We start from the raw sequence: 25,456 nt of genomic DNA on the forward strand, positions 1-25,456 counted from the left end.
TCCACCAGCAGGGGGCCACACATAGCAAGGGCGATAGACTTGATTCCTCCAAAGCATCACTGAGCGCCGTCTGCAGTGGACGCTCTAGCCTGTGCTAAGGCGCACTCTATGGCTCACTTCCGGCGGGATGCGTCAGCTGCGTGACATCTGCTAGCCGGTAGCGTGTGCGCGCTGCTCGGAGCGAGGGTCGGCTCCGTTACCACCCGGAACGTCTACGTCAGACGGGAGCTTTCTAACGGCGACAGCAACGCCTCCTCCGGCTATTCCTCAGCCCCGCGCTGCCTGTCGCTTTCTGGCCTACACAGCGGACTGGCCCAGTAATCTCTCCTGGTGGCCTTTACTCCGAGCCTCACTACTCACCAGGAGAGCCTCCTACCCACCGGTGTATCCTCACTGATCACTAGTGCAGCCCGCCTCCTCTCACTGATCACTAGTGCAGACCACCCCCATCACTGATCACTAGTGCAGCCCGCCTCCTCTCACTGATCACTAGTGCAGACCACCCCCTCTCACTGATCACTAGTGCAGACCACCCCCTCTCACTGATCACTAGTGCAGACAACCCCCATCACTGATCACTAGTGCAGACCACCCCATCACTGATCACTAGTGCAGACCACCCCCCTCTCACTGATCACTAGAGCAGCACACCACCCCCATCACTGATCACTAGTGCAGACCACCCCCTCTCACTGATCACTAGAGCAGCACACCACCCCCATCACTGATCACTAGTGCACACCACCCCCATCACTGATACTAGTGCAGCCCACCCCCTCTCACTGATCACTAGTGCAGCCCACCCCGTCACTGATCACTAGTGCAGCCCACCCCCATCACTGATACTAGTGCAGCCCACCACCCCCATCACTGATCACTAGTGCAGCCCACCACCCCTCTCACTGATCACTAGTGCAGCCCACCCCCTCTCACTGATCACTAGTGCAGCCCACCCCCTCTCACTGATCACTAGTGCAGACCACCCCCTCTCACTGATCACTAGTGCAGCCCACCACCCCCATCACTGATCACTAGTGCAGCCCACCACCCCCATCACTGATCACTAGTGCAGCCCACCCCCCTCTCACTGATCACTAGTGCAGACCACCCCCATCACTGATCACTAGTGCAGCCCACCACCCCCATCACTGATCACTAGTGCAGCCCACCACCCCCATCACTGATCACTAGAGCAGCCCACTCACTGATCACTAGTGCAGCCCACCCCCCTCTCACTGATCACTAGTGCAGACCTCCCTTTGTCTTTCTGCCCCTGTTCACTGCTCTCGTCACTTGGGGTGACCACTTTCCTAATCAGAGGCGCAGCATTTAGCTTTCACCTGCAAACCATGGCAAAGTCAGGGAAAACCGTGGATTTGGAGGGGAATTGTGTCTTGTGTTGTCAGGAGCTGGACATATTTGCTTTTGGGAAATGCGACCACCCCGTCTGCTACCGCTGCTCCACCAAGATGAGGGTGCTGTGTGAGCAGAAGTACTGTGCCGTGTGCCGGGAGGAGCTGGACAAGGTGAGTACTTACAGGGCTCTCACTGTACAACTACACCCCCCAGCGTTGTGTCAGGGCATATTGGGAGGTGTAGTTTAGCAACACCTGCTGTTCCCTGCATGCAGACATAACACATCCAATCACTGCCTTCCCTGATGTATTAGGGGCGAAGAAAGAAAATTGACAGTTTGTCTTTCGACTTGTCTTATGAATGGGGTATCTCTCAAATATGGGGGCGGCACTGACCCTAAAATTCTGCTGAAAAGCAATTACTGCACCTGTAAAACCACTCGACCATTAAGGTCGTGGTCTCTGTTTAGCGGGTGACCCAGCAGTGCTGGCAATCAGTGTCGCCAAGGTAAAACAAAATTAGACACAAACCTGGAGATATATCTGCACCCATATGACAGTTCTGTATCAGACCACTGTGGGGTGGACAGATCCCACGTCAGTCTGTATGTAGGCTCGCCCAAAAATGTGCTGATCACTGATGTACTACTGACCTTTCTCCTGTGAGTCACCGGTACTGGTAGTGCTGGCCTGCTGCCATCCCTCCGATCCTCACTGGCGGGCAGGTCCAGTCTCATGTGTTTAGTGAATTTGCCTGGGATTAATTGTGCTTTTTTTTTCAAGTGATATTTTTAGGCTACGTGCACACGCTGTGGATTTCTCTGCGGTTTTGCCCTGCGGTTTTTCATCTCAATGGATGAGATGGCAAACCACAGCGGAATCCGCAGAAAGAATTGACATGTCAATTCTTTCTGCGGTTTCAAAACCCCAGAAAAAACGCGCGGAAAAATCCGCACCGTCTGCACTGCGGTTTTGTATTCCCATAGGGAATAATAGTACTGTACACCGCAGCAAAAATTGCTGCGGACCCGCAGCGGCCGAATCCGCTGTGGAACCGCAGCAGAATCCGCAGCGTGTGCACACACCCCAAGGGATCGCATTCTCTAAACCTTCCCCCTCCGCCACACATCCATCAAAATGCATTACAAAACTATGGCCCCGATTTCTTTTCTTTTTTTTTTCTTTATCGTTTTTTTTTAGTAACGCTTTTAATTTTTTTTTTTTTTTAATTTCTGTCTCCATAATGTTTTGTGTCTTTTTCTCAAAGTTGCGGTTTTAATTATCCAGACTTTTTGGGGGTAAATTCATCATGTCCTAACTATTGAAACGACATTACATTTATTTTTGGGCAATGGCCCGCAATGTAATATTGGACAACAAAATTTAATTCCATTTTTTTTTTTTTTTTATTCTGAAGACTAATATGAGAAATTTCTCTTAAAAAAAAGAGCAAAAATCAAATCAGTTGCACAATTTGGATGAATTTTGTTGCAAAATTCCAACAGCAAAAATCAGAAGCATGAGACAGAAAAATGACTTCAAGGAGTTTTCTCTCCTGATTATAAAAACATGGCTGCTTTCTTTTCCGAATCGGCGCCACCTCTGACTATGCAGCGGAGTTACAATACTGGACATAACACATGATCGGGGTGGCACTGGTTCAGAAAGAAAGCAGCCATGTTTTCCTACTCCAGGACAACCCCCTTAAGAAAAATATATATTCAATGTCGCCTGTAATGCTGTACAGTCTTTGTGCAAACGTCGTTTTCTTTGAAGACAATTCTTCATTCTGTCTGTCTTGCTGCTTGGGATGTGGTTGGGATAATTCTCTTGTACCTGCTATGAATACATCTCTTCTGTCCTTGTCTTTACAGGTCGTATTTGTTAAAAAAGTTGCTCCCTTCTCGAGCATCGACACATCCCAGATGCAGAGTGAGAGGAGACATGACATCTACTTCAGCGATGGAAAACTCTTCTCTATTTTCAGGTAAGTGAACTTGAAGGGAAACCTGACATTGAAATGGGCGGCCAGAGGCTCCCCGGGCGGCCAGGACTGTGTTATAATGGCTGTGATGGGGCGTTGACAAGTATTTCCATTTCAGACGGTTACTACAACATGAATGTCACCTCTGCCCTGAGATGAGACCCTTCCACGCCTTTGCGGACCTGGAACAGCACATGAGAAAACATCACGAGCTCTTCTGCTGTAAACTTTGTGTAAAGCACCTAAAGGTGAGAATATTCTACAATAACTTTATAGCAGGGAAAGTAGGAAGGGATTATACAGTCAGCTGGCAGAGGCTGAAGTAGACTCATTCCGCCATCAATTCTCTTATAAAAGCGCTTCAAAAACCACACCAGTCTTCTTTGCCCTAATATTGCATGCAGCACCTGATGAGATGCTCTTCAACACTTCCAGAATTTTACTTATGAGAGAAAGTGGTATTCGCGCAAGGACCTTGCTCGGCATCGCATCCAAGGCGACCCAGAGGACACCTCTCACCGGGGCCATCCCCTCTGCAAGTTCTGTGATGAACGCTACCTTGACAATGATGAATTGCTGAAGCATTTGCGCAGGGACCACTATTTCTGCCACTTCTGTGACTCTGATGGGGCCCAGGAATACTACAGGTAGGTGTTTAAAGACAGTGGTGCCAATTTAAAGGGCACCTTTTGCCTGGCTGAGGCTGCCCTCTTTATTGAGGGATAGAGTGGACAGCCTCAGACTGGGGATATTTTAAGACAACCTCTAACACATGTGGTCCCAATTATTACTATTGTCCCCCTAAAAGATACAACTTTCTGAACTTAACGCACCAAGTTTCCCTATTTCATAGCAAGGCGGGTTGTGAGATGCAGTTCTGCATGCCGGAATCACACAGTTTGGAAATTTGGACTGATTATTGCTAGAAAGTCTGATCTTTTAGGGTGACATTAGAATCACTTGGGTCCTCTTTTGTTAATAGGTGTTATATAGAAAAATCAACAGTCTTGCGTATATATATTGCATATATTTTCTACTGTAGCGATTACCCTTTCCTGCGGGAGCACTTCCGGGAGAGCCACTTTCTGTGCGATGAGGGAAGGTGCAGCACAGAGCAGTTCACACACGCCTTTCGGACTGAAATTGACTACAAGGCACACAAGACCTCGTGCCACAGCAAGAACCGTGCCGAGGCCCGTCAGAACCGCCAGATCGATATTCAGTTCAGCTACGCACCCAGACATAGTCGCAGGACAGAAGGTAAGCGCCGACTTGTTACTATCACAGATTACTTCATCTGATGGAACAGTTTACTTCTATTTTCTTACTGTCAATTCCTTTTAATCTGGCAATATTGGGGGGGTTGTGTGCCATATTGTCCGATATAGCCTGGATTAACAAGTGTCATATTAGGAATTTCATTTTATTTTCAGATGTTGATTGCCGTCATTGCCATTACGTCTTGTTTCAGGTATGGTTGGAGCAGAAGACTATGAAGAGGTGGATCGATTTAACAGGCAGGCGAGAGCAGCAAGGGGGTTAGCCCGGGGAGGTCAACAGAACCGCAGGGGAAGCTGGAGGTATAAAAGGTGAGCAGCGACTGATGTGTCAATCAAGAGGTTTGCAAAGCTGCTTTGTGTTTATTTTATTTATTTTTTGTTTCTTAATGAAGGCATAAAGAAAAAAAAAAGCCGTACAAGGGCTTGTTTTTTTTTTTTTTTTCTTTTTGTAGGAAGAGTTGTAGTTTGTCACTGTTCCTTTTACTATACATTGTACTGGAAAACTGAAAATACCCAAGTATGGAGAAACGACACCCCCGCAATTCTAGCATTTGTTGTACTTTCACCCCCTCAGTTTCATTAATATAGCATTTATTGTGTACCATCCATATTAGGACGGATTTGAAGAATGGTTGCAAACGTCTTCAAACCCTTTAATTGCTTTTTTTTTTCTTGTTACTTTACAGGGAAGAAGAGGATCGGGAAGTTGCCGCTGCCGTGCGAGCTTCTGTTGCAGCCAGAAGACAAGAAGAAATTGGAAGGAAACAAGCACATGAAAACAGCGACGGCTCGAAAAGTAGGATGGAGGAATCCAGAGATCCTGAGGAGGGACGCAAACCAAAACCAACCCCAAAATTCTCTGGCGATGCCACAGGTGACATGTCTTCATTTTTTTTTTTCTTATGCACGCTCTGGATCGGAACATTTTGCTTCATCATGACAGTTGTAACAATCTGCAAATCTTTTTTATTTTTTTCTTTTTTTTTTCTTTTAAGGTTCAAAGGAGTTAAATATGATGTCAAACACCTCAAATGGGGTACTGAAGCCTGAGGATTTCCCTGCTTTTGGATCTGCTGTGCCCGCACCACTGAGGTACAGCCATCTTTTATGGAGGGTTAACCTATTCTGATGCTGAGGAGTGTGGGGTTTCCTTTTTCCTCTTCTGCACTGCAGAGTCTGCTGTAGGTGTTCTCCTCTCTACACAGATACACAGCTTATACGATTCACACTTCCCTTCCTCCCTCTCTATCGTCTGCAGACTTTGGCGCTATCTTCCTCTCCAGTCTCCGATCTGCTTTATATATCCTCCTCCTTTCTGCTAACACTGACGCAACCAGGAGCTGTGTGAGCCAAAAGCAGCACGGCCAGTTATGTACAGGTGCTGCACAGACTCTACATTTTAATGAATATTTCCTACATTGTTTTGGTGCTTAGTAATAAAATGAACAGTAGAAAAAAATAAGCCAAAGAGTCAGTGTCCGTAGCATTTAAATTCACAGACAACATTTTTCAAAGCTGTGAATCTTTGATGTGTTCATTCTTAATTGGACTGTCCTATGATAACGGCTCCTACAGAGCACAACAGCTGGAGTCCCGTGTACTCCATTTCAATGGAGCAATGGTTCACGTGTGCTGCCACCTATATCAGACTGATGGCGTTCACTGAGCTCAGCGCTTGTTGATCTTTGTCAGTCCCATACACAATGAATGGAGAACGTGCAAAACTGCATTCTTTCTGAGCGATCTTTCTCTTTTAAGAGTTTCTTTTCATTTGCAGCGCTCCAAAACCACCTACTGCCAAACTGAAGGAAGAAGACTTTCCCAGTCTGTCGTCCACCGCAGGCTCTTCGTCGGCATCACCTTTCCCCGCTGGGCTGTCATACACTTCATCTTCCCGGTCCTCTAATGCCTTCCATGAGGAGGATTTCCCAGCCTTGGTGTCCAACTTAAGAATCGGTAAACCACTGTCTGCTGTCACTTCCGCTTGGGCAACTTCTTCTAAAAATACCACAAAGGCCTCTACTTCTACTGTCGCCACTCCAAGCAAAGAATCCAAAAAAGCTGCCTTGCAGAACTTCCAAAAAGGCTCCAACAAGAAAATGCAGAAACCTCCCTCCTTATCAGAGGATGAAGATGACGGTACTGGGATGACGGCACAGGAGTTCCGTAGTGCTCCCACCATGATCGATATTTCTAAGCTACTGACTACCTCGACTCTTCAAACCAGCGGGAAAGGCAACAAGAAGAAGCGAATGGGATCGGAGAAGCTGAGCAATCCAACTTCTGGAATGAGCGCAGAAGAAAGGTTGACAAGTTCTTCTCTAAAAGAGAACGCCACAGAGATTGATCGCACCCCCACACCGCCAGCCACGTCTATCCTCAGCGATAAGTCCAATACCGTGGTGAATGGGCTCAGCGAGAAGAAGGTACCAGACAAAGGAAGTGGCCGCAGAGACCTCCCCGAGCTGAAGACATTGCCCAATCCAGGTCCAAAGTACCCTGTGCAAGATGAAGATTTTCCAGCATTGGTGAACAATAATTTGCCGAGGATGCCGCCACCAGGTAAAGTGTCATCCCAGTCATTAGAGAATGACTTGCTGTTATGTCATGTTGGCTTAGGCCGGTTGCAAACATCCGTTTCTGAGATATATGGACCAGCCAGGATTCTTCTCAGCCTCGTATATGCCTTTGAGTCTGTTGAGTTCCGGTCTGGAGACCTGTTGCCGATCCATCCATCATGGTCAATACTCAGATGTGTGAAACGCTTCATTGTGTCAATCCAGACCATTGACACTGGTAAGACGGTCAATTGGTGCCTTTTCTCTTATAGGGTTTTGCCCAGTGGTGACCGCCGCTCCTTTGCCACCACCTCCAGGATTGTCTGCCTCTGTGGGGAAGCCTCCACCAGGATTCACCAGTGCCTCATCGTCCGCTCTTACTGCACAGCCGCACGCCAAACCAGTAAAGGAGTGAGTGACCGTGCTTAAACTTCTTTTTTTTTTTTTTTTTGTTCCCCTTATTTTCTTGACACTAATCCACTCTATCCTGATCGGGATGGTCCAAGTATAATATTACTTGGATTGCTGAGAATTATGCTGTCGTCCATGCCTACCTATAACACGGCCTTTTTGGTTTCTTACTTTTTAAAGGGTCTCATTCTGCAGGACTTACTTGATACCTGAAAACTTCCAGCAGAGAAACATTCACCTGATCAACTCCATCAAAGATTATCTGCACAGCGACGAGTCCAAGTTTAACGAATTTAAATCCCATTCTGGCAAATTCAGACAGGTAACGAGCGGTGCGGGGTTCGGCTGTGTCTTTTACAGTTGTGACACTGTGGTCAACTTTTGCTCTGCTACTTTTGCCACATGTTGTGGCTATTAGTCTACACAAGGTGGCATCTGATTTTTCTATCTTATAAGGTAATCACATATTGCTAGAATATGCCATCACTTGAATCAATCCTAGGAATGAAAAAAAAAAACTGAGTAAGGCTAGTTTCACACTAGCTTATGTCAGAGCTGCGGAGGGATGCAGACTTCCTCCGTGAAGCTCCGTCCACTCCCTCTCCTTTGTTAAGCTCCGCCTACGTCGGCATACGGCCTGGGTACGCTATCTTTAGCATTGGGTACGCAGGCCATGCCAATGTATGCGGATGCCTCTGCATGCGTCGTTTTGATCCTGCAGCGAATACAACGTGTTGGCTTTTGCTGCAGTTGCCACACCGCCAAAACGTTGCATGCGGAGGCATCCGCATACATCGGCATGGCCTGCGTACCCAATGCTAAAGATAGGGTACGCATGCCGGCGTAGGCAAAGCTTAACGGAGGAGGTGCAGCACTGGGTGGAGCTTCACGGAGGAAATCCGCTGCTCCTCCATACGCTAGTGTGAAACTAGCCTAAGAGGATACAACACTGAATCAGGATCAATAGGAGTCCAAGAGGTTGGTTCTTACCAATAATAATTTAATGTTGTATCCTAAAACAAATAATCCCATAACCACAGAGTAGATAATAAATGTGCTATCGCTTGAGTTCTGGCTGCTAAGACCCTCGCTGATCCCAAGAACAGACAACTGTGAGCTAAGCGTTGTGCAACCACCTCTCATTTAATCGTCTATAATACAGTAAATTGAGAACAAGGAACTTTGGAGACCCCTATTCTTATTCCTTCCAGCAAGCAAACGTTTATGGGACAACCCCTTATAGAGCTCCTGCACACACTGCGAATTTGATAATTCGTAATGGGGGTTGAAATGACATGCTGAAAATTGCAAAATTTGTACCTTTGCAGAACGTAACGTTAAAATCTCATGTATCCTTTGTGGACCTTACACACGCTAATCTGAGTGAAAAATTCACACCGAATCCGCATGATTTGCATTTACCATTTTAACGTGCAAATGTCTTTACACATCCAGTGCAGTTTCTCTAACCTTTGGGCTCTCAGGATGCTGAGAGTTGTAGTTGGGATTCCCCACAGATTACAGATTACTCAGGATTGTTTTGTGTTATGGGTGATTTTTTTTTTTTTTTTTTTTTTTTTTAAACAATAGTTACAAACTTTTTACGTTCTAATTTTTTTTCTTCCAGGGCTTGATATCTGCTTCTGAGTATTACAAAAGCTGCAGCCAGCTTCTCGGGGAGAACTTCAGTCTGATATTTAATGAGCTCCTGGTGCTTCTTCCGGACAACGGTAAACAGCAGGAGCTGCTCTCTGCCCACCAAGAGCTGCAAATAGAACAGAAACAAAGCTCCAACAAGTCCAAGAAGAGCAAGAAAGCTGCCTGGAAAACGGACTCCTGCTCCCCTGAACTGGACTATTCCACCTGTCCCACCTGCAGCCAAGTGCTGGCCCCCCAGGACATTGCATATCACAAGACATTGCACCTTGAAGACAATGACTTTCCTTCCCTCCAGGCTATCAGCCGGATCATCACTTAGGCTCTGGGGGACGTCACCCAGGTTTTGGGTGTGCACTTTTCAAAAGGAAAGAGAAATGAATAAAAATAAATGCACCAAAAATAGTAAAAAAGCGGAAATCTAGATGGCAAAAACATCTGCCCGGTGATAATAAAGTATATTATTACGATGCTCTGCGTGGCCAAATATATGATGTGATGACGTCACTGAGTGCAGAAGGCAACTGAGTCGGTGCTACCTTCTGAAGAGCAGGGTGGCCAGGCTGGATCGCTGCGGCTACCACAAAGCACAGCTTCTTTTACTGCGGAGTCTGCAATGTGTTCGTGGCAATCGGGGCCTTTTTTTTTAAATTTTTTGCTTCTCATTGGCCCCATTCTGATCAATTAAATCTTGGATTGGATAATCCTAGGTATGACTCGTTTTACAGACGGCGAGACAGGTTTTGTTTTTGTGGGAGCTGGTTTTATATCCGTACGTGAGACGTCCAGGAACGTTTCCCATTTTTAGGGTTAGTCCTGTGACCTAAGACAATTGTAAACTTTTTTTTTTTTCCTCCCGGATTCATACGTTTCGTATTGAGAAACGCTATGGGATTAATTCACTCAGCAATAAAACTTATTAGTATCGCCAAAACCTTTTCCATTTACCGATTATGGAATAAAAAATGCAACATCTGAACGTTGCAGAAGCTTCCGTATAAAGGGACTTTGTCGTATACGAGGTGATGTCATTGCGGTAATCGTGTTATAATTGGGCTCCAAACCGTTCCGTTCAGGAAGGCAACACTTTTTAATCATCCCATCCTACGGGGGGCAGTGTCACAACATCTCTCTTGGTTTCCCCTTGGCATGTACGATCTGCTTTGGTCTCGTCCAAGCTAATCTATAATTTATAATGACAAACTTTGACTTTATTTTGTTTTAATTTCTTTCCTGGTTCAAAGGTTTACTCTCGACGCTCCCTGATCATGCCTTTATAGTAATTTTGTCAATACGTTACCGCTGTTGGAAGGAGGCGCCTCCGATGTCAACGACTATTTTGCTTTATGTCATCCAGCACGTATTATCTGATCGGTCCGAACCTCCACAGTATTGAACCCGTGAATGTTGTACAATTGTTACCACCGTCTGTCTCATGTCATGTGCCTTCCAGGGCAAATTAGTATTGTTTCAGCAGCTTGTGGTAGTAACTGGGTTAATGCCGCTGATTACGATGGTTTCTTCAGTTTCTCTTCTGGAGTGAGAACTAAATATTATGTGCACAGGGGGCAAGGGAGACTCTGCCCGACAGATACTGGACTGCATTGGTCAAATAAATAAAAAAAAATTCTTGATTGACGGCTCAATTTTATAGCTGCAGTAATGCTGACTGGTCACTAGATGGCGCTGGTCCATACTTTGTATAATTGGTATTGGCTGTAAGGAAATAAGCCCTAATGTACAAGAAAAGGCCTGATAACCGGTGCGGACTGTCTGTATGTTACACATGTAGATCTGAGCTGGCCATTGTGTCATCTCAGCCATAAAACAGCAGCGATGTCTGCTAGGTATAAGGTCCATTACTCCACCAACAACCCGCACTCCTCAATGTCCCCAGCAGGTCGTGTTACATATGAGGGGGAATAATCCCCTGTGCAATATTAAGGAAATCCTGAAACACAACTGTAGAGGACATTGAGGACCAGAGATGAAGAGCACGACCCACTACTACTCCGATCACCTATCCCCCTTCCCTGTCCTTGAGTATTATCTTCCACCACAAAACCTACCCACTTCTCCACCCTCCATTTATACCATCTACTATACTCCTACCTTGTGTTCTTCACCATTTGCCTTTTCCTCTGTACTTTCCCAGCATTTATCTCTACATAAACCTCATCTCTAACTTTATATCTTTTTATTTTTTTACTTTTTCCGTCTACCTCTCCTGTGTTTTACCCTCTGCCCTTTTACTCCTATTTTCTACCTCTATCATTGCCTTCTACCTCTAATCCTACCCCCTAAGTCTTTGCCTCTTCTATTCTCTAATTTTCAACTCCTTTCCCTTTACCACAACTTTACCCTATACTCATACCTTCTACCATTACTCTTTACTCCTACTCTCTGCCACTATGTATTTTTACCCTCTACTACTTCTACCCTATACTCCTACACTCTACCACTACTACTACCCCTACGCTCTACTCTCTGCCACTGTGTATCTTTACCTTCTACCTCTAGTCCTACCCTATACTCTACCTCTGCCCTCTACTCCTATGCCTTACCTCTATGCTCTACTCCTATACTTTACCACTACGCCCTACTCCTACTCTCCACCACTACTGAATCTACTCCTACGCCCTACCTCTACTCTTCTATCTTCTATTAACTCATTCCCTCTACCTCTGATCCTGCCTTAAAACTACCTTCTACATTAACCTTCACCTCTACATTAACCTTCACCTCTACCGCTTCTATAATTCACCTTTATGCCTACTTCTATCCTCTACCTAATGTCCTACCCCTTTATACCTGGTATTAAAGGGAATCTGTCAGCATACATTATCCATATAATCTGAGAGCACCATGATGTAGGGGCTGAGAGCCTGATTCCAGTGATGTGTCACTTCCTAGACTGTAATTTGCAGTCACAATGAAATCAGTGTTTTATCAGGAGATTATCACTACAGGACTAGCTGTGTTGTGCCTCCTTTTCCAACCATGCCCCCATCACCGATTGGCAGCTTTCTGACAGTGTACACAGAAATCAGCCAATCGGTAGTGTGTGGGCGGGGTTATACTGAGCTCAGCATTCCCGAGCTGTGCTAGATTTGCAGCTGAGAAAACTGTGATTGTGTCACAACTGCTGGAATCCAGGTCTCAGCCCCTACATCACGCTGCGGTCAGATTACATAGCAAAATCTGCTGACAGAGTCCCTTTAATAAGAATCACTTTCACCGCTCCCATTCCACTTATATAGTAGTCTGTCAGGTGGAAATAAAAAATATAGCCTGCATTCCTCTTCCATTTAATCTTTTTTTTAATTTCATAATGTACAGAAAACAAGTTACATTTCCGACACGAGACGCTACTGAAAACGCACAATCACAGATTGTTCTTTCAGGAGATACGATATATACAGATAATTGTAAACATGTCACTTTTTTTTTTTTTTTTCCAGACACACACGGACCACACGGTATAACTGACACGGCTGTGCACTGTCTCGGTTTCCCTGTAGACAGGCCCTGGTATGAGTATGTGAGACCAGTGAGCGTGGAGAAATAAGTCATATAAGATGCACTGATTACGGGGCAGATTGGATCTGATCTGGAGAACCCTTTATTCATTAACATATATGCCAGAATTTTCACCCTTTTAAAGCCCTATAAGCTAAGAATCCGCAACCTGTTGCAAAACTACAACCCCCATGATGCCCTGATGGCCGATGAGTTTTATTTAAAAAATAAAAAAAAAAATCAAGAAAGAAGTAAGTGAACCCCTGTCAATATGGTTCATGTTTGCATCTTTGTGTCAGTGCTGGAATGTGTCACTTCTCCCTACAACCAGCATCAAATGTCTCTCCTGTGTAAACATTAGCAACTTTTTTTTTACAGCCCCATATTACAAGGTAAGATTCTTGGGTCTGGCTCCAATGCGCCCCCCCCTCCAGGGGGCAAATGCTTATTATTCATTCCCCCATTGTGCAGTCTGATATGTTAATTTATGTATGTTTTTTTTGTTTTTTTTTTGAAAGCTTTACCTACCACAATCATCAAGGTAGGGAGTGGTATTTGCAGTTCCTCCAGTCCATGGCATCCATACACTCCCATATGTGACCTTAAAGGGTTATTCCTATCTTCACAGATGGATACTGCTTGTAAAAACAAGCACTTTTGCAATTTACTGCTTGTTAAAATCTGCAGCTATTCTTGAGATATGAACACTTTCTTTTGTTTACAGCTCGTTGCCTAGGAGACCGACCACCGCTGCTGCCGAGCTTGTAAACGCTGCGGTGAAGCCGGCTGGGATTACGTGGTAACAGCGCGCTCCAGCGAATCTGCCTAGATTCAAAGCAAGCTCAACAGAAAAGAACTTGTAAGCACAACACATGTTCTGCTGTCTGGCAGTGGTGGTCGGTCTCCAAGGCAACAAACTGTAAACAAAAGAAAACTTAATATCTCAAGAACGGATGAAAATTTTAACAAGCAGTAAATTGTATACCTGCTCGTATTTACAAGCCCTATCCGGCAATACCCTTTAACTGAAGACAGCAGTTCTCTAAATGACCCTGCTTTCAAATTTTTCATCTGACCAAGGAGATAAAACTTCATATAGCAGGAAGGAAAAAAAAGGCTTATTCTTGTTGTCTACAACACTAATTAATATTTTGCCTTACTGACTTTCGACCTTGGCATCTGTATAAATTAGGTGGGGAAACTAGAAGGCACTGTTGGGGGGGGGGGGGGGCAGGGGAAGATGTAGAAAAGAAAGGTTTGTCCACCATTAAAGTAGCGTATATGTGGTTTAATTCTGTGTGCAAGTTGTCACCACCAGGGGGAGCTCTCTCCATATGGATTTGTACTTGCTGGCAGCTCTCCCATCTATCAGCTGCAGGTAAAACCTCTGACTACGGTGGGACATGCCACAGATTATTGGGGTCTTTTCCACCGTGGTGTCTCATCTTCATGTAGAGCTGCATAAGGGTCGTTTGTGCTTTCGAATTTTGATTCTGCCATTTCTCGGATTCTACATAAGAAAAAGCGATGCAGCGCCCAGGCACAAATTGTCCAGGGGGCACAGAAATATATTTCTTTCCTATACAACCACCCTGGTCTCTTGGCCATGGTCTATGTGTGCAATGTGTTCCCCTACCAGGATCACACTGCAATACCAGACATCACCTAAGGGCAAGAGTGGTGCTATTTCTGGAAGACAACAGCCATGTTTTTTCTATTTTCCAACACCAACCCCCCAGCTCCTTGAATATTCAATTCTTAGCTACATAAATTGACCCCGTAATCCTTGGACAGCATGCTACCTTGGATGTGTGCCCGTAGCCCCTTTCCTGTACCCCACATTCATTACTATAGGCTGCATTATGCTCCAGAGCTTCATTCTCAATTCTGCTATTAGAGACAGCCGACAAATCTGTCGTTCAGACACCGCGGCTCCTAAGAGACCATTAGTTCTTCACCCCAGACAGAACTTTGCTTATGTCATTTCTTGCAGAAACCAACCACATCCACAAGGATCACACTGCATCTCACACTCCCTGCAATCTGGTTGTGTCTTGCATTGATATTGCTCGCATGAATAGGTCTTTGGATAAATCTGTGATCAGCATAACTTATCCCGTCCTGTCCCTGGATGACACAATATTTGTATTTTATTTTAAAGATGATGGTCACCTTTGAGGACATTATTTTTACTTAACTACATGCATTTTGTGAGGACAGCAATTTTTGCTATTGGGTTTCCTAAAGAATGTTGTACCGCTTGCCATTTACAAGCTCTTTACCTGCATGTGTATGAGTTAACTGAGAATCCATCAGAGAGCTCCTACTGATAGGGGATTGGTAACTCTTATCTGTCTTCACATTGGATTCACATGGCATTAAACACACAGCAGATGAATGCATTAAGAATTGTACAATACTTCATTTCTCCTGTGGTGGCGCTGTAGGTCACCTGGAGGTTCTCAGTCGTGGCCATAATCAGTTTGACTTGAAGAAAGGGATTATCTAAAGTCTGCCATATTTTATGATAGAGGAGCTGTTGCAGGGTCTATTATTCTGGTTACAGATTGTTTTCAGGTGATGGTTTTTTTTCTTACTTCATACAAAAACCTGAGTGTATGAATAACGCTAAAAAATACTAATGTGCTACTCTGTTTGGCCCATTGTAGATGGATCAGGTTCTATGAAATTATTCCTTATGACATAAAATGATCCAGTGCCCTTGTAGCTGCCAGTTTAAAGTGGACCTGGCTCCTATTGGAGGGCAGCATTGGATAGAGGAGATTATCAAGCAAATCTGTATACCCTCTTAAAGGGAAGCTGCCGAATCTCGAATCTGAGGTCACCATTGGATAGAGGAAAAAATGGCGAACTCGGGGATATATAGTTTTTTATGGTTTGATTTTCCATTTTCATTGTAAAAGTTGACTATAAATGTTGTTTGACTGAGGCTGTGAGTCCTACTTCCTCCTCCCACATGACTGTGTGGGGGTGGAGTAAGCAGGACTCTCAGGCTCAGACCAGAGCAGCATTTATTCAACTTTTTAAAATGAAAATAGTAAATTAAACCATAGAAAATGATATATCCCCGAGTTCGTCATTTTTTCCACTATCTGATGGCGACCTCAGATACATTATCCGGCAGCTTCACTTTAAGGATGGCCAGGTTAGACATCTTGAGATATTTTTATTGAACTGCTGGCCGCTCTTTCCTAAGCTGATCGATGTCCAACATTTACAGGAATGCTTTATAAAAAAAAAAAAAGGTTAAAAACAGGAAAACCTTTTTGAAGTGATCACAAACAAGCAATCAATGTCACAGTACGGAGTGCACTGTACATCTAACTACAGGGGTAATTCCGGCAATCACATCTAGAATGTACAGCAGGATACGGTAGTCACTCGATTCTCTGCACGGTGTCAGTGCGCCTGTTGTATCTGCATACAAACATCCGGGGTTCACCCATCCCCATCAGTACGAGGGTGCTTGGTATCCCTTGGGGCTGATGTCTGCATTTTCGGTGAAAGGAGGACTTTGATAGGTTTCTGTACTTTCAATGCCGCTGCCTGTGGGGTAGCCTGGGTATCCAGCGTTGGGTCCAGGGGCGAACTGGTCCGTGGCAAACAGAGACATATCGGTTCCTAGGCGGAATCTCTGGTAGGCTTTCAGAGCCATAGCAGCCTGGGTGGGATGTTAAAGGGTTAATAAAGGGTTAAAAAAAAGCAAACAAAAAAGGGACACAAAGGGTTAAACATAAGTCAGTGACAAGTGATAGGTTATCAAGGCGATTAATAAGTGGAACAGGACAAGAAAAGCTTTAGTGTGAGGGATGTCCACCGTTAGGGACAATTTATTTATTTATTTTTTTTTTTTTAATTTAAATGCGTGTATTTGATATTAAAAAAAAAAATCTTTTTTGCAATTGGGTTTTATTAAAAAATTTTGCACTAAAATGTGGCTTACGCCGGATCGTTGTTTCCTGGCGCAGTCAACTCTGATGTGGTCTGTGGTCATAAATCAGCTGAGAGGAGCTCAGAAAAAGAGAGAGAAAAAAGAGAAACTGCCATCAGTCAATCTGAAGGAGCTCACTGATGGATTCTCAGTTAACTCACTCTGCAGACCGCAATAGACAGAGTAACAAAGAGGCTATAAAAGGCAAACGGGGCAAACTTTTTTAAAGAAACCAAAGAGTTACAAACTCCTATTTGAATAAGATCGCTGAAAGATTCTCAGTTAACTCATTCTGGAGCCAGCAATAGTACAATAGGCTGTAGAAGGCAAAGAGGGTGCAAACATTTTTAATGAAACCCAATTACAAAAAAGATCTTTAGCCCCCAAATACATTAATTTAAATCAAAATATAATAAATGATCCCAAAAGGTGGACATTTAGAAATTGCAAATGTGACATAATAAAAGGGTTTTTCCTTTTTGCCCACGTGCAAGTCCTAGATCACATCCTATACAGGCGCTAAGAGGATTATAGTGATGTGGAAAACTGGGCTTGGGATGCATCTTAAAGAAGGTTCATTTAAAGGGATATTCCCTTTAAGCTATAAAGTGAGTAATCAGCAATGCATAAGTTCTCATCTGCGCTTTCAGAGCGGTGCCACCGCTGCCTATAGGTTGTGCGTGGTATTGCAACCTATGGTCAGGAGTGGCGCTCTTTCTAAAAGAAAGGAGAAGTGTTTTTCTAATCCTGGAGAGCTCCTTTAGGATACACCTGCCAACTCTACTAGCCCAAATGTGGGCAGATGACCGGACCCCATAAACTAGGGGCCCAAGGAGATATGAGTACATACAGTGCCTTGCGAAAGTATTTGGCCCCCTGGAACTTTTCAACCTTTTCCCACATATCATGCTTCAAACAAAGATTCCAAATGTAAATTTTTGGTGAAGAATCAACAACAAGTGGGACACAATTGTGAAGTTGAACGAAATTTATTGGTTGTTTTAAATTTTTGTGGAAATTCAAAAACTGAAAAGTGGGGCGTGCAATATTATTCGGCCCCTTTAACTTAATACTTTGATGCCCCCCCCTTTTGCTGCGATTACAGCTGCAGTCTCTTGGGGTATGTCTCTATCAGTTTTTTACATCGAGAGACTGAAATTCTTGCCCATTCTTCCTTGGCAAACAGCTCGAGTTCAGTGAGGTTGGATGGAGATCGTTTGTGAACAGCAGTTTTCAGCTCTTTCCACAGATTCTCGATTGGATTCAGGTCTGGACTGTGACTTGGCCATTCTAGCACCTGGATACGTTTATCTGTGAACCATTCCATTGTAGATTTTGCTTTATGTTTGGGAACATTGTCTTGTTGGAAGACAAATCTCCGTCCCAGTCTCGGGTCTTTTGCAGACTCCAACAGGTTTTCTTCAAGAAGGGTCCTGTATTTGGCTCCATCCATCTTCCCACCAATTTTAACCATCTTCCCTGTCCCTGCTGAAGAAAAGCAAGCCCAAACCATGATGCTGCCACCACCATGTTTGACAGTGGGGATGGTGTGTTCAGGGTGATGAGCTGTGTTGCCTTTACGCCAAACATATCGTTTGGCATTGTTGCCAAAAAGTTAGATTTTGGTTTCATCTGACCAGAACACCTTCTTCCACATGTTTGGTGTGTCTCCCAGGTGGCTTGTTGCAAACTTTAAACAACACTTTTTATGGATATCTTTGAGAAATGGCTTTCTTCTTGCCACTCTTCCATAAAGGCCAGATTTGTGCAGTGTCCGACTGATTGTTGTCCTATGGACAGACTGTCCCACCTCAGCTATAGATCTCTGCAGTTCAGAGTGATCATGGGCCTCTTGGCTGCATCTCTGATCAGTCTTCTCCTTGTTTGAGATGAAAGTTTAGAGGGACGGCCGGGTCTTGGTAGATTTGCAGTGGTATGATACTCCTTCCATTTCAATATGATCGCTTGCACAGTGCTCCTTGGGATGTTTAAAGTTTTGGAAATCATTTTGTATCCAAATCCGGCTTTAAACGTCTCCACAACAATATCACGGACCTGCCTGTTGTGTTCCTTGGTCTTCATGATGCTCTCTGTGCTTCAAACAGAACCCTGAGACTATCACAGAGCAGGGGCATTTATACGGAGACTTGATTACACACAGGTGGATTATATTTATCATCATTAGTCATTTAGGACAATATTGGATCATTCAGAGATCCACAATGAACGTCTGGAGTGAGTTTGCTGCACTGAATGTAAAGGGGCCGAATAATATTACACGCCCCACTTTTCAGTTTTTGAATTTCCACAAAAATTTAAAATAACCAATAAATTTTGTTCAACTTCACAATTGTGTCCCACTTGTTGTAGATTCTTCACCAAAAATTTACATTTGGTGTCTTTATGTTTGAAGCATGATATGCGGGAAAAGGTTGAAAAGTTCCAGGGGGCCGAATACTTTCGCAAGGCACTGTATGTCCGATGCATGTCAAGCTCGGGTTGGGACAGTCAGGACCCTTCGATCTAGCGGACGGTCACTTTTGATGGATCGCTTCTTTAAAAGTAAGTTTTATTGGCTGGGGATTAAGGACGTGATAGGAGACAGAGAGCAGAGACACAAGGAGGGAATCGGAATAATCCTCTGCTCCTCTTCCCCAAAGACTAAGTTCCAAAATTTTTCCAAGGCCAATAATGATAGATAACCCTGAAATAGGAAAAACAGGATTAAACATATAATGCATGCGTGAATCCCAATAATCCTAAAAGTCTGATGATCCAGAGTAGCTATCATAGCATGGCATAAAATGAAAAATAGAGAAATTCCACATACAGGGGGTGACAGTGATCATAAAGTTCAGACTAAGCTGCAGTACCACACATAACCTGTGCACAGGTGTGGCGCTGCTTTTGGAAGAAAGAAGCCATGTATTTTTTTTATTCATTTTTTTGTGTCTACACAATATGGCGCTGTTACTTCATGTATTGTATTATGATAATATTCACTGTATGGAGTATAGCAGCACTATATGCCAAAGTTATTTTGGCATTGAATGGTGATATTATGTATAGCACTATATGTTACCACTATTTTGTGTATTGTATGGTGATATTATTCATTCCCTTTATGGAACTATTATTTTGGCACTGTATGCTGATATTTAATTACCACAATGAATAACACTATATGGCGCCATAATTTACTTATTGTATGGCAATATTACTTATTCATTTTATGGTATATAGCACATATGGCACCATTATTTTACTCATCGTGTGGTGATATTATTTATTCCTTTTATAGTTTAATTCATGGCACTATATGGCATTATTATTTTGTTCAATATATGGATAAATTATGGTGCTATTGATTACTTTAATTGTGTATAGCACTATTATTTTATGCATTGTATGGTGATATGATTTATATACTTTTTGGCATATAGCACTATATTGTACTATTATTTTATTCATTAGTGATATTATTTATTCACTTTATAGTGTATAGCACGATATGGAACTATTATCGTAGCACTGTACGGTGATATTACCGTGTTTGATTACTACAATGTATAGAGCTATATGGCACTATTATTTGATGCACCGTATGGTGATATTATTTATTCACTTTTATGCTGTATAGCATTATGTGGCACCATTATTTTATACATCGCATGGTGATATTATTTATTCATTTTATGGTGTAGAGCATTATTATTTTATGTACTGGCTATATTTATTGGCCATGGTGTGGCGCACTACATGGCAGTATTATTTTACGCATTGTATGGCGCTATTATACGTTCACTGGATAAAATGTTCCCTAGAAGAAGTGACTTTAACAACAAGACACTCACCCAGGAGATAATGGAGAAGAAGGAGAAGGCAATGGCGGCTCTCGCAGCATCGGCCGCTTGGTCGTACTCGGGCTGTTTTGGTGACCTTTGCCATTGGTTGGCCAAGAAACAGAAGCACACAAACCAGAGGAAGGACCAGAGGCCTGGAGCGAAGGAGAAAGACCAAAGTCATAGGGTTATACAGGGCACAGGGATAGACGCGCACACATGGCGCCAATCTGGTCCGGGTCCCTATTTACTGGGGACCCCATAACTTATATGGAAAAAAGGGTATCTGGTCTCATTCCGGATGTTGCCCCAGAATTTTCCTCTAGTGCTGCAATCGCGCTCCCGAAATAAAAGGTAAATAATGAGATTCTCCATCTGGTGCTCGACTGCGTGGTCCGGGATGCAATCAGTATTAACCCTTTGTTCCAGACGTGGCCTGTGATTAGGCTCTTAGGAAAACAACAGATAATTACAGCAGACGCCACGCGGCCTGTAAACACCGGGCGGCGAAGGAAAGAGCCGCCAATTCAAGAGAGGCACTGAAGCGCTATTTTAAGGTGAAGCGCAAGTCATCCTTTGTGGGGGGGTTTAAAAGTCACTTACCTTTTTTTTTCTTTTTTTTTTTTAGCCATATTCATTGACATCTTTTGAGCCAAATGTTTCACAATGGAGCAAGCGGTTCATCAATTTTGTGCAAAATTTTAAAAATGCTCCTTATTTTTGTCTTTTGCCTATTCAGAGCACAAGAAGTCCAAAAACATACAAAAGACAAAAACTACGCCCAAAATGATGAACATAAAATAAGAATAAAGGGTGAACGTATAGAAAGCGGACTATAAAAAAGACGCAAAATAAAAGAATTTGGCGCACGATCAAAATCTGGTGAAAAAAATAGAGGAAAAAAGGCGATATCTGTATAATGCATATCTGTAATGTTGGCGAAATATGTCAATATTCTGTCCCGCTCTCTACGGTTGTTGCTAATAGTTGACCTGGTCCACATAGAACGCTGCCAAAAATAGCCAAATGGGAGGGCAAAGCCATCTACAAACAACAACATTCCTACTATTACATAGGACTGCAGGGAAATACTAAATTACTGATGTTATGGGGTCCTGTTCATAGTAGTGTTATTAGGGTCACATGGCTGACACGGTTATGTGGTCCTGTGGCTGGTACTGCTATGGGGTCCTATGTCTGTCACTGTTATGAGGTTCCTGTGGTTGGCACTTTTATGGAAATCCTATAGCTGGTACTGATTTGGGGTTCTTGTCGCTATTGCTGTTATTGTGGTCCTTTAGCTGGAACTGTTATGGGGGTCCCGCAACTGTCACTGTTATTGAGCATCCTGTGGATGATACTATTATGGGGTCCTGTGGATGACCCTGTTATGGGAGTTCTGTGACTGACACTAAGGGTGTCCTGTAGCTGACACTGTTATGGGGGGGTTCTGTGGATGGTGCTGTTATAGGGGTCATGTGGCTGACACTGTTATGAGTTCCTGTAGATGGCGTCGTTATGGGACTCTAGTGGCTGACACTGTTATGGGGTCCTGTGGATGGCGCTGTTATGTATATCCAGTGCGGACACTTATGGGGGTCCTGTGGATGACGCTGTTATGAATTCCTGTAGATGGCGCTGTTATGGGGGTCATGTGGCTGACACTTATGGAGGTCCTGTGGATGGTGCTGTTATGGGGTCCTGTGTATGTCACTGTTATGAGTTACTATGGATGGTGCTGTTATGGGGTCCAGTGGCAGACAATGTTATGGGGGTTCTATGGATGGCGCTGTTATAGGTGTCATGTGGCTGATACTGTTATGAGTTCCTGTGGATGGCACTGTTATGGGGATCCTGTGGATGGCGCTGTTATAGGGGTCATGTGGCTGATACTGTTATGGGGGTCCTGTGGATGGCGCTGTTATGGGGGTCCTGTGGATGGCGCTGTTATGGGGGTCATGTGGCTTGCAGTGTTAAGCCTCTTTCACACTTCCGTTTTTGACCATCAGTCAAAATCCGCCAGGTTTTGAAAAAAACGGATCCGCCATTTTTTTTTGAGGATCGTTTTTTTTCCCCATTGAGTTGCATTACTGGCGGATCTTGACGGATGGCCATCCGTTGGATCCGTTTTTTTGCGGATCGGCCAAAATTTTTGCGTCCGCCGGCATGCCTGGACGGACCTTGCAACGTTTTTTTTTGTTGTTGGATCCGCATTTTCAAGAGCGCATACCCGGAGAAAGGAAGTCAGGGAGACAATTAACCCTGAAATCATTTCTGGCGGACGAAAAAAATTCTCTCTCTCTCGGCCAGCGGTTCCTTTAAAATTCTTCATTCAGCGGATCCGTCAAAAAATGGATCCTGTGGCATCCGTTCACATCAGTTAGGAACAGATCCGCTTTTCCGCCTTTTTGGCGGATTTTAACTGACACAAAAAACTGAAGTGTGAAAGAGGCCTTATATGACATAGCTGTGTCAGCACATGGTCTTATTATGCCATCAGTATGATCAGTGATGCCCAGAAGAACACAATGGGGATTTAGGTTACACACCAGTTCCTTCCAAAGATCCCAATGTACTAACCTGAGAATCCCATATCCACCATCACCGCTCTTTTCCTGTCCTTGACGCTGCTGATTTGAGGGAAATTAATGTCCAGGATGATGAAGAACACACAGGCAAAAAATGCGATGATCCCGATACTGATGGCGTAGTTACAAGCCCCCTCATTTTTGTTGTAGACACAGTGCAGCTCCGGGCTATCAATGTTTACATACCCCTCATTTATTATGGAGCCAAAGACCACGACGGAGAAAATCTGGAAAGGGAACAATGTCTGGTTAGTAGTGGTCATCACATCTGGTTACCAAATGCACTTCTACTTCTTTATCACCCTCAATAAAAGCGGTCTGGAGCCCCCCTATAAGGCTCTGTGCACACGGTGCAGATTTTGCTGCAGATCCGCAGCGGATTTGGCCCTGTGGATCCGCAGCAGAACTGCAGGTAATGTACAGTACCATTATAGTGTAGGGAAAACAAAATCCGCTGTGCACATGCTGCAGATTTTTCCGCGCAGATTTGCTGCGGATAGAAAACTGCAGCATGTGACTTCTTTTGTGCGGATTTCCTGCAGCTTTCCACCTGCTCCATTCTAGGATTCCGCAGGGGGAAACCGCAGGGAAACTGCACAAAAACTGCAGGAAATCCGCAGGAAATCCGCAGTAAATCCGCAGGTCAAGTTACCTGCGTATTCTGGCAAATCTGTGTGGAAAAATCCGCAGCAGCTTCAAGATCATCTGCACATAGCCTAACAGCAGTCTGGATGTGTATTCTGGAGCCCCTATAACATCAGTCTGGCTGTGTAGTCTGGAGTCCCTATAATAGCAGTCTGGGTGTGTATTCTGGAGCCCCCTATAACATCAGTCTGGATGAGTAGTCTGGAGCCCCCTATAACAGCAGTCTGGATGTGCAGTCTGGAGCCCCCTATAACATCAGTCTGGATGAGTAGTCTGGAGCCCCCTATAACAGCAGTCTGGATGTGTAGTCTGGAGCCCCTATAACAGCAGTCTGGGTGTGTATTCTGGAGCCCCCTATAACATCAGTCTGGATGAGTAGTATGGAGCCCTTATAACAGCAGTCTGCATGTGTAGTCTGGAGCCCCCTATAACATCAGTCTGGGTGTGTATTCTGGAGCCCCCTATATCAGCAGTCTGGCTGTGTGGTCTGGAGCCCCCTATATCAGCAGTCTGGAACTCCCTGTAACATTAGTCTGGATGTGCAGTCTGGAGCGCCCCTATAACATCAGTCTGGATGTGTAGTCTGGAGCCCCTATAACAGTAGTCTGGAGCTCCCTATAACATCAGTCTGGATGTGCAGTCTGGAGCCCCCCTATAACATCAGTCTGGATGTGTAGTCTGGAGCCCCTATAACGGTAGTCTGGGTGTGTAGTCTGGAGCTCCCTATAACATCACTCTGGATGTGTAGTCTGGAGCTCCCTATAACATCAGTCTGAATGTGTAGTCTGGAGCTCCCTATAACATCAGTCTGGATGTGTGGTCTGGAGCCCCCTATAACATCAGTCTGGATGTGTGGTCTGGAGCCCCCTATAACATCAGTCTGGATGTGTGGGCTGGAGCCCCCTATAACATCAGTATGGCTGTGTAGTCTGGAGCCCCTATAACATCAGTCTGGATGTGTGATCTGGAGCCCCCTATAACATCAGTCTGGGTGTGTAGTCTGGAGCCCCCTATAACATCAGTCTGGGTGTGTATTCTGGAGCCCCCTATATCAGCAGTCTGGCTGTGTGGTCTGGAGCCCCCTATAACATCAGTCTGGCTGTGTGATCTGGAGCCCCCTATAACATCAGTCTGGCTGTGTGATCTGGAGCCCCCTATAACATCAGTCTGGCTGTGTGGTCTGGAGCCCCCTATAACATCAGTCTGGGTGTGTATTCTGGAGCCCCCTATATCAGCAGTCTGGCTGTGTGGTCTGGAGCCCCCTATAACATCAGTCTGGCTGTGTGATCTGGAGCCCCCTATAACATCAGTCTGGCTGTGTGATCTGGAGCCCCCTATAATATCAGTCTGGCTGTGTGATCTGGAGCCCCCTATAACATCAGTCTGGCTGTGTGGTCTGGAGCCCCCTATAACATCAGTCTGGCTGTGTGGTCTAGAGCCCCCTATAACATCAGTCTGGCTGTGTAATCTGGAGCCCCCTATAACAACAGTCTGGATGTGTGGTCTGGAGCCCCCTATAACAGTCTGGATGTGTGGTCTGGAGCCCCTATAACATCAGTCTGGATGTGTGGTCTGGAGCCCCCTATAACATCAGTCTGGCTGTGTGATCTGGAGCCCCCTATAACAACAGTCTGGATGTGTAGTTCTTTGTTGCACGGAGCGGAGT

The 25,456-nt window shown here is 44.6% G+C and overlaps 2 protein-coding genes across 3 annotated transcripts in view; one reads left to right on the forward strand and one right to left on the reverse strand.

Moving 5' to 3' along the window:
• The first annotated feature begins 633 nt into the window (after nt 1-633).
• Nucleotides 634-10,878, forward strand: ZNF598 (zinc finger protein 598, E3 ubiquitin ligase). 2 transcript variants are annotated; one of them, XM_073558403.1, is made up of 13 exons: nt 789-806; nt 1,197-1,526; nt 3,230-3,342; nt 3,458-3,587; nt 3,775-3,986; nt 4,382-4,599; nt 4,811-4,928; nt 5,306-5,493; nt 5,615-5,711; nt 6,397-7,181; nt 7,450-7,588; nt 7,769-7,910; nt 9,216-10,878. In XM_073558403.1, exons 2-13 carry the CDS (start codon nt 1,350-1,352, stop codon nt 9,564-9,566), a joined length of 2,670 nt encoding a protein of 889 aa, XP_073414504.1. In that variant the 5' UTR covers nt 789-806; nt 1,197-1,349; the 3' UTR covers nt 9,567-10,878. The 2 variants fall into 2 exon arrangements, with proteins under 2 accessions (XP_073414505.1, XP_073414504.1); XM_073558404.1 differs by having other exon boundaries at nt 634-1,526; nt 7,784-7,910.
• Nucleotides 10,879-12,546: 1,668 nt separating this feature from the next.
• SYNGR3 (synaptogyrin 3) overlaps nt 12,547-25,456 on the reverse strand; it is a 36,530-nt gene continuing 23,620 nt past the window's right edge. Inside the window, exons 2-4 of the mRNA XM_073558405.1 lie at nt 23,138-23,372; nt 20,570-20,712; nt 12,547-16,445 (exon numbers count right to left, since the gene is read on the reverse strand). Of these exons, the coding sequence (XP_073414506.1) occupies nt 16,236-16,445; nt 20,570-20,712; nt 23,138-23,372 (588 nt within the window). The 3' untranslated portion in view covers nt 12,547-16,235. The remainder of the gene's footprint in view (nt 16,446-20,569; nt 20,713-23,137; nt 23,373-25,456) is intronic.

This window comes from Dendrobates tinctorius, unplaced genomic scaffold (assembly GCF_039654945.1).
Source record: "Dendrobates tinctorius isolate UK_male_01 unplaced genomic scaffold, ASM3965494v1 ptg000257l, whole genome shotgun sequence".
NCBI classification, from domain to species: Eukaryota; Metazoa; Chordata; class Amphibia; order Anura; family Dendrobatidae; genus Dendrobates; species Dendrobates tinctorius.